This window comes from Perognathus longimembris, chromosome 17 (assembly GCF_023159225.1).
Source record: "Perognathus longimembris pacificus isolate PPM17 chromosome 17, ASM2315922v1, whole genome shotgun sequence".
Taxonomy (NCBI): Eukaryota; Metazoa; Chordata; class Mammalia; order Rodentia; family Heteromyidae; genus Perognathus; species Perognathus longimembris.
This window is the reverse complement of record NC_063177.1, coordinates 10,229,013-10,249,883: the sequence shown is the minus strand read 5'-3', so window position 1 is coordinate 10,249,883 and position 20,871 is coordinate 10,229,013. Positions and strand designations below refer to the sequence as shown.

At 42.2% G+C, this 20,871-nt stretch overlaps 1 protein-coding gene across 3 annotated transcripts in view; it reads right to left on the bottom strand.

The window, feature by feature from the left end:
• Positions 1 to 20,871, bottom strand: part of Ankfy1 (ankyrin repeat and FYVE domain containing 1) — a 93,033-nt gene that overhangs the window by 22,949 nt on the left and 49,213 nt on the right. For all 3 annotated transcript variants that reach the window (XM_048366638.1, XM_048366639.1, XM_048366640.1), the window contains exons 7-8: positions 20,087 to 20,252; positions 2,853 to 3,057 (exon numbers count right to left, since the gene is read on the bottom strand). In XM_048366638.1, the coding sequence (XP_048222595.1) occupies positions 2,853 to 3,057; positions 20,087 to 20,252 (371 nt within the window). The remainder of the gene's footprint in view (positions 1 to 2,852; positions 3,058 to 20,086; positions 20,253 to 20,871) is intronic.

Here is a 20,871-nt window from a genome sequence, read left to right as displayed (position 1 = left end):
CTTAGCGGTACAGTGCTTGCCTAGCATGCATGAAGCCCTAGGTTCAATTCCTCAGCACCACATAAACAGAAAAAGCCAGACGTAGCGCTATGGCTCAAGTGCTAGAGTGCTAGTCTTGAGCAAAAAGAAGCCAGCGACAGTGCACAAACCCTCAGTCCAAGCCACAGGACTGGAAAAAAAAAAAAAAAAAAAAGAGGGGGGCTGGGAATATGGCCTAGTGGTAGAGTGCTTGCCTTGTATACATGAGGGCCTGGGTTCGATTCCTCAGCACCACATATATAGAAAAGGCCAGAAGTGGGGCTGGGGATATGGCCTAGTGGCAAGAGTGCTTGCCTCGTATACATGAGGCCCTGGGTTCGATTCCCCAGCACCACATATACAGAAAATGGCCAGAAGGGGCGCTGTGGCTCAAGTGGCAGAGTGTTAGCCTTGAGCAAAAAAGAAGCCAGGGACAGTGCTCAGGCCCTGAGCCCAGGTCCCAGGACTGGCCAAAAGAAAAAAGAAAAGGCCAGAAGTGGCTCAAGTAGTAGAGTTCTAGCCTTGAGCAAAAAGAATCCAGGGACAGTGCTCACACCCTGATTTCCATCCCCAGGACTGGCAAAAAAAAAAAAAAAAAAAAAAAAAAAAAAAGATATAAAATATTCTGTAAGCAAAGTGCCAGCAGCTCACTCCTGTAATCCTAGCTACTAAGCAGACTGAGATCTAAAGATCAGAGTTCAAAGCCAGCCTGGGCAAGAAAAGCCAGAAGCACAGGTATGGCTCAAATGTAAAGCACCAGCCTTGAGTGGAAAAAGCCAAATGAGAGTTCAAGGCCCATACACACACACACACACACACACACACACACACACACACACACACACACACACACACACACACACACACTTTGATACAAAGGCTTACTAATATATTAGCTGAGGCTGGTCTTGAACATGAGATATTCCTGCCTCAGATTCCTGAGTGCTAGGATTATAGACATGTGCCATCAAGACTAGCTGCACAAATACATATTTTGTTTTCTTTTTATATCTCATGCTAATTCTGAAAATAAACTTTTCCTTCCTTTTGCATAATTTTTGCAGGGACACACACAAAGTAACAGGCAAGAACTGATGAAAGTAGCATTTAACCCTTTCACTATGTATATTTGTCACTCAAGAGCAATGAAGGAGAATGCTACTGCAGAGACTCCACTGCAGAGTCAGGCCCTGGCCTGACACCCAGCTCAGAGGAACAGACTGACAGAGTTTAATGCAGTTGGAAGGAAAAATAAAAAGCAACAGATCACAAGAAATGTACACACTGCCCTACTATGTAACTGTACCCTTTTTGCACAACACCTTGTCAAAAAAAATTGTGTTCAATTAATAAATTAATTAAATTTAAAAAAAGAAAGTAAAAAAGAAAGCAACAGAGAAAATAAAGGATGCAATTACTTGGGAGGAATAATGTTATTTACCACATTGTGAGGCATTCGTGCAGATCCATCTTACTTTATCCATCATACAAATTCACTGATACTGTTTAATTTGGGTGGGGGGGGGGTCAGTCATAGGGCTTGAGGCATCGTCTCTGAGCTCTTTTGCTCAAGGCTAGCACTCTACCGCTTGAGCCACAGTACCACTTCTGCTTTTCCTGTGCATGTGGTGCTGAGGAATTGAACCCAGGGCTTCATGTATGCAAGGCAAGCACTGTACCACTAAGCCACATTCCCAGCCCATTTTTGAGGTATTTAAAGGTGTAAAATACCGGCTGCAAGGATTATAAATGGGTCCTGTGGGTTGGGTGGTGATAATGTAGGGAATTTAACTGTTCTTCAGTGCTCGTCTATGCTACTGCCCCAAAGACAGGTGGTCCTCTTGGAGAGTCCGAACCACAAGGAATTCTCAATACACCTTTGCAGAAGGGGCAAATATGTGAAGGGTGGGCTATAGTAGGAAGTACCAAGCTGTAAAGACAATGAGCTGTCTCAGGTAGGAGAATTTATAGGGCAGAACTGAATGTAAAATAGAGAATTTTCAGCACCACACCCATGGCTCATCCTTGTAATCCTAGCTACTCAAGAGGCTGAGATATGAGGATCTTGGTTTAAAGCCAGGCCAACCAGGAAAGTATTTGTGATTCTTATTAACGAGCAAAAAGCTGGAAGTGAATCTGTAGATAAAGTGGTAGAGTGCTACATTTGAGCAAAAAAACTCAGGAATAGCATTGAGGTCCTAAGTTCAAGTCCCAGGACCAGCAGCAACACTCTCCCCAAAAGAGGGGGAGTATTTAACTAGATTCACAGATGTAAAACAATTGCCTTAGTGTGCTGCCCCTCTTTGTCAAACTATCCAAGTAACTCTAAGAAATGGTAAATAAGGTCCCCTTGGAATAATTGACTAGGTTCACCAGTTTGGTTCATTTTTTTTGCCAGTCCTGGGGCTTGGACTCAGGGCCTGAGCACTGTCCCTGGCTTCTTTTTGCTCAAGGCTAGCACTCTGCCACTTGAACCACAGCGCCACTTCTGGCCTTTTCTATATATGTGGTGCTGAGGAATCGAACCCAGGGCCTCATGTATATGAGACAAGCGCTCTTGCCACTAGGCCATATTCCCAGCCCCTGGTTCCTTTTAACTAGGAGGTGGCAGAAACTGCTTAGACATCCAAAGACTTCAGATTTAAAAGATAGAATCTTTCCCCTAAATCCCTCTAGTTTAGTCATGACACTCATTTACATGACGAATACATATTTGTGGCTTCAATAAACATCCAGTTTATAACAAGAAGTTCGCAGTCTGATAACTAGGTGCCACTATAATGTACCCTTCTGGGGTCAGTAGTAAGGGCATTGTCTATCACACCACAACTCACCTGCCTTTGCTGTCCTGCATGTTGGGGTTGGCGCCAGCCTGCAAGAGGGCCTCTGCAATCTGAGCCATCTCAGACATCACACCTGCTGAGTGCTTTTTTGGACTGTACAATGCCACAAGGTGCAATGGTGTCTCATGGGCCCCCAATGTAGCAGCATTGACAAGGGCCCCGTTCTTAATGAGGAATGTGGAAGCAAAGAGATCTCCTTGAAAAGAAACAAACAAAAACAATAAATGATTCAACACACAGGGCAAACTATTCTGGCCAACACTTCTTTAAAAGGCAGTAGCTAATGAATACAGACAAAGAAGGATAACTGGATGCATAGAAAAGAATCTCTTTTACAATACCTACAAGAAGAAACCTGTGATGGATGGGGAGAAGGGAAGGTGGGGAAAAATGAGGGAAGAGGTAACATGTTTGTCAAGAAATGTACTCACTACCTTATGTATGTAACTGTAAACCCTCTGTAAATCACTTTGACAATAACAAAATTGAAAATAAAAAAGAAACTTGTGATGGAGTTACATACTCTACTTTAAAAGGCTTCCTTGTTCAATTGTTGATCACCTGTAATCATCTATGCAGCTTCATACCTTCAATACTCCTTTCCTGTTTAAGAATACCAGGCTTAGAGTCATAGCTCAAGTGGCAAAGTGCTTGCTATAAGTACAAACCCCAGTAGCATAAAAAATATTGAGTTTGTCAAATACTAACAAAGAGTAGCTGATACTGGCCCCATAAATACATGGATGGATTCAGATTTAAGCAATGTGACAGGCTGCAATTTCATATTAAAAATGCTTGTAAGGAGCTGGGGGTGGGGAGGCTCAGTGGCACACTGGTCCAACATGCACATTCCATTGGTTTAAGATCCAGCATGGCAAAGAACAGAAAAAAAAAAAAGGTAAAAAAAACAAAAACAGACAAAACCTAACCAAACAGACAAAAGCAAGATGTGGTATTATGGTGCACAGCTATAATCCCAGCAATAGGGAAACCAAGGTAGGAGGATTGTAAATCTAAGGCCAGCCTAAACTACTCAGTGGGTTACACAGTATGATTCTGTCTCAAACCCATGAACAACAATAAAAATAAATGGGTAAAGTTCAACTTGAAGGATGACAAAGACTCAAAAATAATGTTTCTTCAGAAAGACAGCCAACCATATGGGAAAGGATCTTTACCAGCACAGCAACAGACAAAGGCCTAATATCTGTCATCTACAGAGAACTCAAAAAACTAACCCCCTCCAAGCCCAATAAACCTATTAGGAAATGGGCAAAGGAGCTAAAGAGAGACTTCACAAGAGAAAATATAAAAATGGCAAAGAAACATATGAGGAAATGTTCAACATCCCTGGCAGTAAAGGAAATGCAAATAAAAACAACCCTGAGCTACCACCTCACTCCAGTTAGAATGGCCTATACTCTGAACCCAGGCAACAACAAATGCTGGAGGGGGTGCGGGGAAAGAGGAACCCTTCTCCATTGTCGGTGGGAGTGCAAATTAGTACAACCACTTTGGAGAACAGTATGGAGGTTTCTCAAAAAGCTCAATATAGACCTACCCTATGACCCAGCCATACCACTCCTAGGCATCTATCCTGAACAACAGGTCTCAGGATATCAAAAAGACATCTGCACATGCATGTTTATTGCTGCGCAATTCACAATAGCCAAAATATGGAAACAACCCAGATGCTCCTCTACAGATGAATGGATCCAAAAAATATGGTACCTATACACAATGGAATACTACATAGCGATTAGAAATGGTAAAATATTGGTATTCGCAGGGAAATGGTCAGAACTTGAACAAATAATGTTGAGCGAGACAAGCCTAGAACACAGAAAACAAAGGGGCGTTATCTCCCTAATATATGACTGTTAAGAAAGGGAGATGGAGAGACAGGAGAGACCAGGTCTGTGAAACCAAAAACTGCTTGTCAAATGGTATTTCCCACAGGATTGGGGCAGCACAACAGTATGTAACTAAAACCAAACAACTACTCAACATATAAAGGTCAAAAATTGACCTCTCAGGGCTGGGGATATGGCCTAGTGGCAAGAGTGCTTGCCTCGTATACATGAGGCCCTGGGTTCGATTCCCCAGCACCACATATACAGAAAATGGCCAGAAGTGGCGCTGTGGCTCAAGTGGCAGAGTGCTAGCCTTGAGCAAGAAGAAGCCAGGGACAGTGCTCAGGCCCTGAGTCCAAGCCCCAGGACTGGCCAAAAAAAAAAAAAAAATTTGACCTCTCAGTGGAATACAATAGCTCAAAAGGTATGTATGTACGTTCATATAAGACTACTGTCGACATATTGTCTAATATCGACATTACATTTAAAGCCCTAGGCGAATTTTCATGGGCTTGGCCACGTGGATACTGTATATGTTCTTGAAACATTGTATATTGTATATATGTCTACCTGTCCTAGAGAAGGGAAAGAAAAACAGGGTGTAAGATATCACAAAAAATGTACACACTGCCCTACTATGTAACTGTACCCTTTTTGCACAACACCTTCTCAAAAAATTTGTATTCAATTAATTAATAAATTAAATAAAAAATTATGTTTCTTGTATGATTAAAGGCCCATTTATCACTTAAGACATAAAAATGCTTACTATACAAAAAATCATATTTGTTTTAAAAAAAAGTACAAGAATAACAAAAGAGCAAAAATAATGAAGAGGCTGGGCACAATAGTTCACACCTGTAATCCCAGTTTCAGAAGGATCATGCAAAAAAGTTATTAGGACCTATGTTTACCAATGTTAGCCAGATGTGGTGGCTCACCACTGTGGTACTAGATACACTAGAGGATGAGGGAAAGAGGACCATAGTAGAGGCTGGCCTAAGCAAACAACAAAAGAGCTACCTGAAAAATAACTAAAGAAAAAGGGGGTGAGTGTACTGTGGGCTTTGGAGATGACACCACGCCGCTGTCACCCACCACCGTCTTCGGCAGCCACAGGACCTATGAAAGGTAAGCACAACTCCCAGCCTTCCCAAAGCCCTGGAACGTCTCCACAGCTCCCCGCAGTGCTGCCCCTCTGCCACCCTTGACCCTTGGGGAAACTGAGGCTGGGGTCAGCAGGTTGTGGGGGAGAGTTGGGCATGCTGGCCCCCTTGTGACAGTGAGAGGATGGAACAGGCAGATGGGGCTGAGGTGGAAGGGAGGGTAGGTGGGAGTAGGTGGAGGTATCTGGGGTCCTCATACTAATAAAGAATGGCTTCATAGCTTAAAGTGATAGAGTATCTGCCTAGAAAACACAAAGCCATGAGTTCAAACCACAGTGCTACCAAAAATCAATAAAACAGAAGAGGAACTTTTCCACAACAAATGTTTTGAAGCATTCCATCTAGCCGGATGGAAACAACTGCTGGTCTCAGACCCTCCAGTCATCACCATCGAATGCCTATACAGTCTTATCAAGGTTTCAATTAAATAGCTTCCAAATTAAATTCACCCTAACTTGACATTTATCTGGATAACTTCGATGAAGACACATATTTAAGTTATCTTGAGAGCTTGTTTGGAGCTCATAGTTACTTTATGCAGGCTAGTCCTCATCTGCCAAGGTCTATAGGATGGATTCTTGCAAATAACACGTTCCCCCCTCCCCTTTTTTAAGATGCAATAAGCCAGGTGCTGATGGCTCACACATGTAATCCTAGCTACTCAGGAGGCTAAGATCTGAAGATCACTGTTCAAAGCCAGCCTGGGCAGGAAAGTCCATCAGACGCTTATCTCCAATCAACCACCAGAAAGCCTGAAGTGGTACTGTAGCTCAAAGAGGTTAGTGCCCAGCCTTTTCATCTCTTTCTAATCCTATTAGCACTGGAGACAACTTTTTTTTTTCTGAGACATGGTCCTGAACCAGTAGCTCAAGGATAAAACATCTTCCTAGCAAGTACAAGACCCTGAGTTCAATTCCCAGTACCACCACAACCAGTCCATACTATATACTATATGTATGTGTGCGTGCGGGTATGCATACATGTGCGTGTGTGTGTGTGTGTGTGTGTGTGTGTGTGTGTATTAAGGCATTCTACTTAGATGGGTGGAAGCAGCAGTTGTACTCAATAAATTCCAGGTAGCCAATTAGCTGGGATTAATCTATCACTGTCTCATAGAAAGCCTTGGGAAACCTTGGGAAGAGAATGGCTTGTCTGGTCAGGGCTACTGACTTTAAAAGACTTCAGATCAGGCTGGGAATATGGCCTAGTGGTAGAGTGCTTGCCTCGTATACATGACATTCTGGGATCCATTCCTCAACACCACATAAACAGAAAAAGCCAGAAGTGGTGCGGTGGCTCAAGTGGTAGAATGCTAGCCTTGAGCAAAAGAAGCTCAGGGGCAGTGCCTGAGTTCAAGGACTGGCAAAATAAACATTTTATATCTAACTTTTGCTAAAAGATATTTTAGATCATACTTAATAATACAATTTAAAACCAAAAATTTCTTATAATTATGCATTTATTTTTGCTCCCCATAGAAACAATTATGTGGGAATTTCTAGAAACTGAAATGTTTTGATGACATTAAAGGAAATCCACCCAGTGGGTACATAAGCTGAAGAAAAAAAAAAACTTCACATCAGCTTGGGTGCTGGTGGCTCACGCCTGTAATCCTAGCTACTCAGGAGGCTGAGATCTGAGGATTGTAGTTCAAAGCCAGCCTGCGGCTCAAGGCCAGCCCACTCAGTAAAGTCCATGAGGCCCTTATCTCCAATTAACCACCAGAAAACCGGAAGTGGTGCTGTGACTCAAGGCTTAAGTGGTAGAGCACTAGCCTTGAGCTGAAAAGCTCATGGAAAGCTCCTAGGCCCAGAATCAAGCCCCACAACTGACTAAAAAAACACCCACAAAACCCTTCACATCAAAAAAGGAGACAAGGGCTGCTGGGATGTACCTCAGTAGCAAAGAACTTGCCTATCAACTGTAATGTCCTGGGTTCAATCTCCAGTACCAAGCAAAAGAAAAGACAAAAAAAAAAAAAAAAAAGAAAGAAAGAGAGAGACAAGCCTGGTATGGTCCTATATGCTTAGGAGGCAGAGGCAGAAGGATCACAAGTTATAGGACAATGTGGCCTATGCAGTCTAAAAAAAAAAAAAAAGGCCAACAGGAAAGGCATCAGAAAATGTAAAAGGCACACTTATTCAGTTTTTTGTAATAAGAGAATGTAAAAAATGTATTTTAGAAAGATTTCTATCAAAAATAGTTAAGGTTAGGGTATACTCAAAAAAAGCGTGCATGTTTTGTATGAACAATAGAGGCCTTGCATTTAATCTATTTTTCCTTTTCTATTTTTTCTTTCTGTGCCAATTTTGGGGCTCGAACTCAGGGCCGAGGCACTGTCCCTGAGCTTCTATTGCTCACTCTACCACTGGAGCCACAGCTCCATTTCCAGCTTTTTGGTAGTTTATTGGAGTTTCAGGACTTTCCTGCCTGGGTTGGCTTTAAATTGCAATCCTCAGTTCTCAGTCTCCTGAGTAACTAGGATAACAGGTATGAGCCATTGGTGTCTGGCTCTTACATTTAATCTGAAGCACTTTTTTTGGGTTTTTTTTTTGTTTTGTTTTTTATTTTTTTAATTTAATTTATTTATTAATTGAACACAAATTTTTTGACAAGGTGTTGTGCAAAAAGGGTACAGTTACATAGTAGGGCAGTGTGTACATTTCTTGTGATATCTTACGCCCTGTTTTTCTATCCCTTCTCTAGGTCAGGTAGACATATATACAATATACAATGTATCAAGAACATATACAGTACCCACATGGCCATGCCCAAGAAAGTTCGCCTAGGGCTTTAAATGTAATGTCGATATTAGACAATATGTCGACAGTAGTCTTATATGAACGTACATACATAGCTTTTGAGCTATTGTATTCCCCTAAGAGGTCAATTTTTGACCTTTATATGTTGAGTAATTGTTTGGTTTTAGTTACATACTGTTGGGTGGCTGCCCCAATCCTGTGGGGAATACTATTTGACAAGCAATTTTTGGTTTCACAGACTTGGTCTCTACTGTCTCTCCGTCTCCCTTTGTTAACAGTCATACATCAGGGAGATCATGCCCCTTTGTTTTCTGTGTTCTAGGCTTGTCTCGCTCAACATTATTTGTTCGAGTTCTGACCATTTCCCTGCAAATAACAATATTTCAACATTCCTAATCACTATGTAGTATTCCATTGTGTATAAGTACCATATTTTTTGGATTCACTCGTCTGTGGAGGGGCATCTGGGTTGTTTCCATACTTAGGCTATTGTGAATTGTGCCGCGATAAACATGGAAGTACAAATGTCTTTTTGATATCTTGGGACTTGCTGTTTAGGATAGATGCCTAGGAGTGGTATGGCTGGGTCATAGGGTAGGTCTGTATTGAGCTTTTTGAGAAACCTCCATACTGTTCTCCAAAGTAGTTGGACTAATTTGCACTCCCACCAACAATGGAGAAGGGTTCCTCTTTCCCCGCACTCCCTCCAGCATTTGTTGTTGCCTGGGTTCAGAGTATAGGCCATTCTAACTGAGGTGAGGTGGTATCTCAGGGTTGTTTTTATTTGCATTTCCTTTATTACCAGGGATGTTGAGCATCTCCTCATGTGTTTCTTTGCCATTTTTGTATCTTCTCTTGTGAAGTCTCTCTTTAGCTCCTTTGCCCATTTCCTAATAGGTTTATTGGGCTTGGAGGGACTTAGTTTTTTTAGTTCTCTGTAGATGACAGATATCAGGCCTTTGTCTGTTGCTGTGCTGGTAAATATCCTTTCCCATATCGTTGGCTGTCTTTCTATTTTGGTGGCTATGTCCTTAGCTGTGCAGAAACTTTTTAATTTGTAGTAGTCCTATTTGTCGAGTCTTTCCCCTATTTGTTGTGCCCCTGGGACTATATTCAGGAAGTTCCTTCCTGTGCCTATAAGTTCTAGAATCTTTCCTACTCTGTCCTTTGGTAGTTTCAAGGACTCAGGTCTGACAGTGAGGTCCTTGATCCATTTTGAGTTGATCTTGGTGCATGGTGATAGGCTTGGGTCTACTTTGAGTTTTCTGCATATGGCTGCCCAGTTCTCCCAGCACCAGTAGTTGAAGAGGCTATGTTTATTCCATTGTATGTCTTTAGCTCCTTTGTCGAATATCAGCTGGATGTAAGAGTGCGGTTTTATTTCTGGATCTTCAATTCTAATCCATTGGTCTTCCGATCTGTTTTTATACCAATACCATGCTGTTTTTGTTATGATGGCCTTGTAGTAGAGCTTGAAGTCTGGTATTGTGATACCTCCTGCACTGCTTTTTTTGCCTAGAATTGCTTTGGCTATTCTAGGTTTTTTGCTGTTCCATATGAATTTATGGATTACTTTCTCTATTTCAGTGAAGAATGTGGCTGGGATTTTGATAGGTATTGCATTGAATTTGTATAACAATTTGGGCAATGTGGCCATTTTCACTATATTGATTCTGCCTACCCATGAGCATGGGAGGTCTTTCCATCTCCTTGTGTCTTTTTTGATTTCTCTTATTAGATTTTTATAGTTTTCATTAAATAGGTCCGTCACGTCCTCGGTTAAGTTGATCCCTAGGTACTTTATTCTTCTTTTCGCTACTGTAAATGGAATTGTTTCCATAATTTCCTTTTCTGTTTGTATATTGCTGGTGTACAGAAAAGCTGACTTTTGTGGACTGATTTTGTATCCTGCTACTTTGCCAAATTGGTTTATTAGGTGTAGAAGTTTGAGGACTGAGTTTTTTGGGTCCTTCAGGTATAAGATCATGTCGTCTGCGAATAGGGCTAACTTGATTTCTTCCTTGCCGATGTGGATCCCTTTGATGTCCTCCTCTAGCCTTACTGCTATGGCTAGGGATTCCAGCACTATGTTGAAAAGAAGTGGGGAGAGTGGGCATCCTTGTCTTGTTCCTGAGTTTAGGGGGAATGATTTAAGTTTCTCTCCATTTAATATGATATTAGCAGTTGGTCTGTTATATATGGCTTTTATTGTTTTGAGAAATGTCCCATCTATTCCTGTTCTCTCCAAAGCTTTTAATAGGTATGGATGTTGTATTTTGTCAAAGGCTTTTTGGGCATCGACTGAGATGACAATGTAATTCTTAATTTTAGATCTGTTTATGTGGTGAATTACGTTGATTGATTTACGGATATTGAACCATCCTGTGACTGTGGGATGAAGCCTACTTGGTCATGATGTATGATTTTCTTGATCAGTTTCTGGATCCTGTTAGCTAATATTTTATTGAGGAGCTTTGCGTCTGTGTTCATTAGTGATATTGGTCTGTAGTTCTCTTTTTCTGTTGGGTCTTTGCCTGGTTTGGGAATGAGTATGGGTATTAGCTTCGTAGAATGAGTTTGGGATTTCTCCCTCTGTTTCTATTTTGCGAAAGAGTTTGAGGAGTATTGGTATTAGTTCATTACTAAAGGTTTTGTAGAATTCGTTGGTGAATCCATCTGGGCCTGGGCTTTTCTTTGTTGGGAGGTTCTTGATTACCTCCTGTATCTCACTGTAAGTTATTGGTTTATTTAGTTGATTTAGTTCTTCTTGGTTCAGTTTGGGCAGTTTGTACTTCTCTAAGAATTGATCCATTTCTGTAAAATTATTTTTTGCTTAGTAGAGGTTTTGGAAATAGCTCCTTATGATTGTTTGAATATCGTGTGTACTTGTAATTTTTCCGGTGGAGTCCTTGATTTTACGTATATGAATCTCTTCTCTTTTTTTGTAAGTCTTGCGAGGGGTCTGTCAATTTTATTTATTTTCTCAAAGAAACAGCTTTTAGTCTTACTTATTTGTTGAATGGTCTTTCTCTTTTCAATCAGATTTATCTCTTCTTTAATCTTTGTGATCTCTCCCCTCCTAGTCGTTTTAGATTCTGTCATTTCTTGTTTCTCCAGTTGTTTTAGTTTCATCCTGAGGTTATTCACCTGCTCTGCTTCCATTCTTTTAATGTGAGTGCTGAGGGCAATGATCTTGCCCCTCAGTACTGCCTTAGCTGTGGCCCATAGGTTCCTTTGTGATGTGTTGTCATAGTCATTGTGGCTTATGAATTCGTTGATTCCATCTTTAATTTGGTCTGTGGCCCAAGTGTTGGATAGCAGTGTGGGGTTTAGCCTCCAAGAGTGTATATAGCCTCTGTGGTATCCTTTGTTGTTGAGGGTTACCTTTAATCCACTGTGATCAGATATAATACATGGGATGATGTTAATACTTTTGTAGTTGCTGAGGTTCTTTGTGTGGGCTATGACGTGGTCTATTTTGGAATATGATCCATGGGCTGTTGAAAAGAAGGTGTATTGGGTCTCTGTAGGGTGGAAGATTCTGTATAGGTCTGTCAGATCCATTTGGGATATGGTGTTACTTAGGTCCTCAGCTCCCTTGCTAATCCTCTGGGTGTTGGATCTGTCTCTTGGAGAGAGTGGGGTATTAAGGTCACCCACTATGATTGTGGTTGAATCTATCTTGTTCTGTAATTCTGTGAGAATTTGCTTCACATTAGGGCCTCTTTTGTTCGGTGAGTATACATTTATCACCGTGATGTCTTGATTCTGGATTTTTCCTTGTATTAATATGTAGTGTCCTTCTTTGTCTTTTTGAGTTGATTTTAATGAAATGTCCAGCTTGTCTGAGATCAGGATGACAACACCTGCCGTTTTGGTAGGTGCGTTTGCTTGGTAGATCTTGCTCCATCCTTTCATTCGAAGCCTGTTTTTGCCTCTTGCTGTAAGGTGGGTCTCTTGTAGGCAGCAGATGTCAACTTTTTGTTTGCGGATCCATCCTGCCAGTCTGCTCCTCTTTATCAGGGAGTTTAAACCATTTATATTTAAAGAGATCAAGGATAAGGGTGTTTTTTCTCCTTCCATTTTCTTGTTGGGCTGTTTTTTCCTCTTTTTTTTTTTCCTTGTCTTTAGTGAGCTGTTCTTTCTGTTGGACTTTGGCTATTGTAGTTTCTTTCTGTTTCTGTCTGTGTGTCTTGTACGATCTCTGTTGGGTGGGGCTCCCCTCTTAGAATTCGCTGTAGGGCTGGTTTTTTATTCACATACTCCTTTAGCTCCTCTCTGGTGTGGAAAGATCTGGTTTTCCCTTCGAATGTGAACTCCAGTTTTGCTGGATATTTGATCCGAGGTTGCATATTGTTAGCCTGAATTACTTGGATGGTGTTCTTCCACTCACTTCGTGCTTGGTAAGTTTGTGTGGATAAGTCGGATGTTATTCGAATCCTCTTCCCATTGTAGAAAATTTCTTTCTTCGCTTTGGCTGAATTCAGAATTTGCTCTTTAATCTTGAGGTCTGAAGTCTTGAATATTATGGGCCTTGGGGTGGCTTTTCTGGGGTCTGGCCTGCCAGGTGTCCTATAGGCTTCGGTTACCTGGATGGAGTCCCTTGTGAGATTGGGGAAGTTTTCTGCAATAACTTTATTGAGAACATGTTTAAGCCCTGTGCTCTGGTATTCAGCTCCTTCTTCTATTCCAATTATGCGCAGATTATATCTCTTGTCTTTGTCCATTAGTTCCTGGATTAGTCTGCCCTGAAGCTTCACCGTTTCTTGGAGTGTGGTCATTTTCTGGTTGTTGTCAGCTGCTTCATCGTCCAGGCGAGAGATTCTGGATTCCATATGGTAAACTCTTTGTGTTGTGGTTTCAAATGCGGAGTTTATAGGTGTCAGAGAGCTATTTATGGTTGTCAAATCAGCTCTGATCGTGAAATTTCTTCCTTTAAAGAGTTGTATTTTAAATCTATTTTTTCATGCATTTCAATTCTCAGGATGTTAAGATTTTCTTTAAAGGAGGCTTGCATTGTATCCATTTTTTCTTCCATTTCTTTAAAGGAGGCTTGCATTGTATCCATTTTTGCTTCCTAGGTGTCCTTCAAGATTTCCGCTCTAAAATCCTGGAATTGTTTTCTGATTTCATTTCTGACGCTTTCCATCATTCCTGTTAACATGGCCTCATTTGCTTTTTTATTCTCCATCTCCTCTTCAGTTGTGCTGCTTTTTGGAGCTGGCGAGTTGGCTTGCTCTTTGATGAACTGTGTTATGTTTCTTTGTGATTTGCGCATCTGGAGATCTGTGGATGGCTTCTCAGGTTTGGTTTATAGCTCTGCCCTCCCTCCTGTGTAGGCGCGTCTACCAGAGTAGGTGCTGCCACTGTGGCCCTGCCCACCTGTGCGGGGTACGCCTACCAGAGCGGGCGTTGTCGCCGGGCCCCCCCCACCTGTGCGCTGTGCGCCCGCTACACCAGGCGCTGGCGCTGTGGCCCCATCCACTTTAGCGGGGTACACCTCCCAGAGCGAGCCCTAGGTTGTTGGGTTGTGTTTGCACCCTCCCGCGAGTCCGTTGTGGGGGGCGGTATGTGGGGGGCCCAGTGGGATCGACTGTCCGGGCGCAGGTTAGCACCCTCAGACCTCACCTCTTCTGCGAGTGGGGTGCGTGATCAGGCCCAGGTGTCCCTGCTGTGTTGGTATTGCCCACCAGCGCCTGTGATTTTAGTTGTAAGAGTCCGCGAGGTCCAGGCACCTTGGGTGGGGCTTGCACTGCCGGCCGTCCCCAGGCCCCTGTTGGGAAGGGGGCAGGGCTGGTTCTGCCAGTTCAGGATCCTGTGTGGCCCTGGGGCTGCTCCGCCCTTCCCCTGCTAAACTGACTTCCCAGGGCCTGATGGGAGCTTCCCACCTGATTTGGGGGTTCTTTGTTCCCTCGGGGTAGGGAGGGGGAGGGAGGGAGATCTAGCTTCTTTGTAGGGCTTGGGTCTCTGATAGCTGGTCTCCCGTTGGGTGAGGGGGTAATGGGGGACTCACTGATCCTGGATTGTGTGTGTGTCCCGCGCAGCCGTTGGTCCTTCAGGGGGTGGCGAAGTGTCGTGGTGGAGTCCTCGGCTCCCCCCTTCTGCCGCACTGGGTTCCCCAGCCGCTGTCTGTCCGAACCCGGTGTGGACCCAAACTTCTCACCGCCGCCGTCGTATGTCTTTGTCCGCACCCTCCCTAGTTACCATGGGGTCTCCCTCTGTCTGGATTCTGCGCTCCCGGCAGCGTGTCTACCGATCGCCGGGTTCCCCTTTCCCAGCCTGGCCCTGTTCGGGCCAGGGTCGGCTGGTGGAGGGAGGGTGCCCCGGAGATTCTCCGGCTCCGTGTAGGTTTTCAGCTCTTCTTTTTTACTCCTTTGTGTTTTCCTGCGTATCTCCACTGCTTCTGGCTGCTGGTTTTGCTGGGTTCTTGATGGGGTGTTGGCTGTTGGAGTTCCCAGCTCGCTATTCAGTTGGAGCGAGCCGGGGTGTCTCCCTACTGTGTCGGCGCCATCTTTTCCTACTTTTTTGTTTTTAATTACATTGTTTTGTACTTAAAGAGTGAGTTTTGGTTATTTTATCACTTCATTCTCCCACAATGCTAGGTAAATGAGTCATTATTGTAATAATTTCTCAGGGATGGTGCTTCATGACTGTAATCTCAGCTACTCAAGAAGTCAAGAGGGCTGGGGATATGGCCTAGTGGCAAGAGTGCCTGCCTCGGATACACGAGGCCCTGGGTTCGATTCCCCAGCACCACATATACAGAAAACGGCCAGAAGCGGCGCTGTGGCTCAAGTGGCAGAGTGCTAGCCTTGAGCGGGAAGAAGCCAGGGACAGTGCTCAGGCCCTGAGTCCAAGGCCCAGGACTGGCCAAAAAAAAAAAAAAAGAAGTCAAGAGTGTAGTGTTTTTCACTCATGGCTTATGATTCTTGCAAGCAATAAGTGAGAAATGCTCCTAGGAACTGGATCTGGTTATAGCACTCAAGTAGGAGGGGAAGGGCAAGGCCACACAGCTTAATCCTACCAGTCAACTGGCAGTCAGTGTGCTAGGTGTGCTACTAAATAGTGCCTCTCTCTCTTCCAACAGCCTAGTAAAGCAGAAACTATTCCTACTTTACAGATAAGGCAAAGAAGACACCAGTTAAGCAGAAGCAGGATTTAAACTTTGGTATATTCATGTTCCAAAGCCAGAGTGATCTTTTAACCACAGCACACTGTCTAAAGTTAGCAACCATCAATTTTATGCTATCTCCATTGTAATCCACATACTTATAGACAAGTTATAAATTCAGAGTGAAAGACCGAATAATGTAAAAACATAAAAAATGTATCAACAATTCTTGAAACTAAGCAATTGCAAAAATATTTAATAAGTCATCAGATAATTCTTTCATCACACATAAGAAATTAACTATGTGAGAGGAAAGGAACATAATTCTGTTTGTCTTCTCAGTAACTAGTGTTTCTGTTTCCAAAACAAATATCTCACTCACTAAACAGTGTGGGAAAGAACAATTCCTATGTGATGGAAACTTTCTCTACTGAACACAGGCCCAGAGCTAAGCACTCAATTGCTCTGTATGTCACAGAGCATTGCTTGGGAAAATGCATCTGTTCATGACACTGAGGTGATCTAAGGATTTCCTACCCAGTAATGAGCAAGAATTTCCTCTGAACAAGCCAGCAAACCCAACAGTTTAACACTGGGCTTAGAATATTTATATTAAAATCTTTGCCCAAAAAAGGAAAGCCACAGCTACAACAGAATCAACATTCAAATACAACATTCTTTTTAAAAAAATTGTTGTTTTAGAGGTGATATACAGCAGGGTTACGTTTACACATATCAAGTGACAAGTACATTTCTTTCCTTTTGCTTAGTATCAGCTGTTTCCTCCTTCTCTCTTTCCCTCCCTCCCATCTCTACCCAGGACAAAAACAACATGCTTTCGAAAAAAGTAACTTGTGAATGACACAATTACAGAGACAATAAAAGTATCATAATGCAAGTACTGCAACCAAGCCAGCTATATTCTTCTACAAAATCAAATGAGACTGCCTTTTCCTTCTCTCTCTCTCCCTCTCTTTCTTTCTTGTGTGTGCTGGTACTACAGCTTGAACTCAGGGTTTGAGTGCTGTCCCCGAGCAGGGCTCATGTTCTACCACTTGAGACACAGCTCTACTGGATTATTTAGTGATTAACTGGAGATAAGAGTCTCATGAACTTTCCTGTCCTGGCTGGCTCTGAATGGTGATCCTCAGATCTCAGCGTCTTGAGTAGCTAGGACTAAAGGCATGAGCCCCCTGCAGCCTGGTGACTTCTATTTTTGTCACTGGGGATTGAACTCACAGCCTCCTGTTTGTTAGGCAGGAACTCTACCACTTCAGCCGTGCCTCCAGCCCAGGGTTGTTTTTTTTCCTTTAGGGTAAAATTTTTATTAGTTGATAGTGTTATTTATATCTTTTATAACCTTACAGATAGTTTCCCTGCTTGATTTATGGATTATTAAAAGCAGAACTGAGCCCCAATTTAATTATAGATACTTCTGTTTGTTCATTCCGTTCTAACAGTTTTTGCTTCATTTGCTGTGAGGTTCACTCATACGTATCAGTGGTTGCTATATCTTTTGGATGAATTAACTCCTTTATCCCTGTGTGATATTTCTCTATTTCTTCTAATAGTTTTTCTTGTTTATTTAATTTATTTATTAATTGAATACAAATTTTTTGACAAGGTGTTGTGCAAAAAGGGTACAGTTATATAGTAGGGCAGTGTGTACATTTCTTGTGATATCTTACGCCGTTTTTCTTTCCCTTCTCTAGGACAGGTAGACAAATATACAATACACAATGTATCAAGAACATATACAGTATCCACGTGGCCAAGCCCAAGAAAATTCGCCTAGGGCTTTAAATGTAATGTTGATATTAGACAATATGTCGACAGTAGTCTTATATGAACGTACATACATAGCTTTTGAGCTATTGTATTCCACTGAGAGGTCAATTTTTGACCTTTATATGTTGAGTAGTTGTTTGGTTTTAGTTACATACTGTTGGGTCACTGCTCCAATCCTGTGGGAAATACCATTTGACAAGCAGTTTTTGGTTTCACAGACCTGGTCTCTACTGTCTCTCCATCTCCCTTTGTTAACAGTCATATATCAGGGAGATCATGCCCCTTTATTTTCTGTGTTCTTGAACTTCCTGAATATAGTCCCAGGGGCACAACAAATAGGGGAAAGACTCGACAAATGGGACTACTACAAATTAAAAAGTTTCTGCACAGCTAAGGACATAGCCACCAAAACAGAAAGACAGCCAACCATATGGGAAAGGATCTTTACCAGCACAACAACAGACAAAGGCCTAATATCTGTCATCTACAGAGAACTCAAAAAACTAAGCCCCTCCAAGCCCAATAAATATGGTATCTATACACAATGGAATACTACATAGTGATTAGGAATGGTGAAATATTGTTATTCGCAGGGAAATGGTCAGAACTTGAACAAATAATGTTGAGCGAGACAAGGGTTTGGTTTTTTAATATGTTGGAGTTCAACTTATTCATGAGATCATCCTCTTTCCAAAGGTATGTGTCCTTTAAGTCTCATCTCTCGTGTGAAATGAAAGAGCTTATTTCCTGTTAAAAGAGCTTATACCCATTAATAGAGCTTATTTCCTGTTAATATAATTTAAATATACAAGAAGTGGGAGACATAGGACAGTTGAGGAATAGCCATTTCTTTTTAGATCTGAGACGGGATTGCACATATGCATTCTTTCTTGAAAGAGAGAGATATAAACATTGCATTTCATTCTTTTTTGTGGTGGTCCTTGGGCTTAACTCAGGGCCTGGTTGCTGCCCCTGAGCTTCTTTTGCTTAAGGCCAGCACTATCACTTGAGCCATAGCAACCTGCTTTCAGGCATTGTTGAAAGCCATATAGGAATTCTACCTCTCTACAATTCTCATTCTGTCAAAAGTGACTGTGTGACCGTTGCAAACTCACGGCAGGATTCATTTGAAACATATAAACTAACAGAAATATGGAAAGACAAAAGAAAAAAAAAACTAGTCCTTTTTTCCCCACTTAAAGAGTTACTTCAGCTAGACACTGGTGGCTCATGCCTGTAATGCTAGCTGATACTCAGGAGGCTGAAGATTTGAGGCTCCCAGTTCAAAGCCAGCCATAGCAGGAAAGTCTGTGAGATTTTGGGCTCCAATAAACTAACCAAAAAGCCATAAATAAAACTGTGGCTTAAGTGGTAGAGTTCTAGCCTTGAACAAAAAGAAGGTTATGAACAGTGTCCAGGTCCTGAGTCAAGCCCCAGGATGGGGAGGAGAGGGGGAAGTATTTAATCCATCTGTGGCTCATGCCTGTAATCCTAGCTACTCAAGAGACTGATATCTGAAGATAGGGTTTGGAAGTTAGTCTAAGCATGAAAATCTGTGAGATTCTTATCTCCAATTAACCAAAATGCCTGAAGTGAAGCTATGGCTCAAATGGTAGAGTGCTAGCCTTGAGAAAAAAAAGTTCAGAGATAGTACCCAGGTCCTAAGTTCAAGCTCCAGAACTGGAACAAAACAAAAAGTTAGGGTCTGGGAATATGGCCTAATGGTAGAGTGCTTGCCTCATACACATGAAGCTCTGGGTTCAATTCCTCAGCACCACATATATAGAAAAAAACAGAAATAGTGCTGTAGCTCAAACCTTGAGCAAAAAGAAGCCAGGGACAGTGCTTAGGTCGAGTTCAAGCCCCAGGACAGGCAAAAAAAAAAAAAAAAAAAAAAAGGTAATTCAGGGCTAGGGGTTATGAGTCAATGGCAGAGCACTGCCTAGTCCACCTAAGTTCCTGGATTCAATCCTTGCCACTACAAAATACACAAAATCAATTCATTATAATTAAACGATTTTACTTCAGTTCTAACATTTCTATATTCTTCCCACTACTGACAACAAATTATGTTTAATTTCAAATTAACTTTCCTAGAATAAAGACCACTTTGGCACTGTGTCATGACAGAAGTCTAGTCTGTGAAGATGAAAACCCTATAAATCTAAGAGTGCCCTTTCCAAGTTTAATGTTTGTGATTTTAACTTTCCTTACATATATGCTAGGATGCAAAATAATAACCTTCCTAGCACTATTCCTAGAAAAGTAATAATAAGTATGTAGCCATATCAATTGCTTACAAGATACTCAAAGGCCATGTTTCTACCTATTCTTCTTCTCAAGCCCTGTGGGCACCATCAACAGCCAAGCTAACAAGGCACAGTCAATGTCTTTAGTCCTTCTGTGACTCAGTAATCACAAGTGTTAAGTCACATAGCTAGTGAGTATAGATGATTTGGAAACCCTTAATGTGTTGGGGAGCTTTCAAAAACCATAAAGATAAAAACAAATTGTAGAACAAAATATAAAAGCCATTTCTTCTTACCTCTTTGGATTCCTTTATGTAACAAGCTCCAGCCATTCTTATCTACCATGTCCACATCAGCTTTATGACTAACCAGTGTGGTAGCAATACTCTCTAGCCGTCTTGAAAGGGCTAGATCTAATGCAAGGTCTCCATTTTGATCCACTTCATTCAGCTTCCCAGGTAGCTGCACAGGTAAGTTTGTGAGTCAGCACCCAGACAGTGGAAAATACAACTGGCTGTTATTTCTTTCACCTAATCTTATGTATCATCTCTTATACTGTAATATGGAGGTCAGATCTGGCCAGCACCATCATTGGCTGTTGAGGGATGTCAGATTGACTCCATCTCAGATTAGTTAGAGGGAGCAGAAGCCGACTCCATCTTCACTAAGATCTCCCCTGACCTATCCATGGAAGTTCCCCTTCTCTGTGATAAGATTGTGAATGCTCAAGGTTAAACCTGTGCCCTCCCATGAGTAGGCCTATCCACCTGCATCATGTGAGCCCCACCAAATCCATGTGCCAAGTCTAACATGATAGGTTGGTTCAAACAGTTGCTATAAGGCAGATTGTAACTCCATTGGCCACCTGCAAGTGACCTGGCATGCAATATAAGTGTTGTAACCTCATTGGCCACCTGTGTGTGGCAAGCTTGACCATGTGGTATTTGCCTTTATAACCTGACGCTGAGCGTGGCCCGGGGTGCAAGGTTCCAGCTCCCAAGTCTGGGCTGTGACCCTGGCCGGTGAGTATATTTTTTACTTCCCCATAAATCCATCTTTTTACTTGAGACTGTCTCTGAGT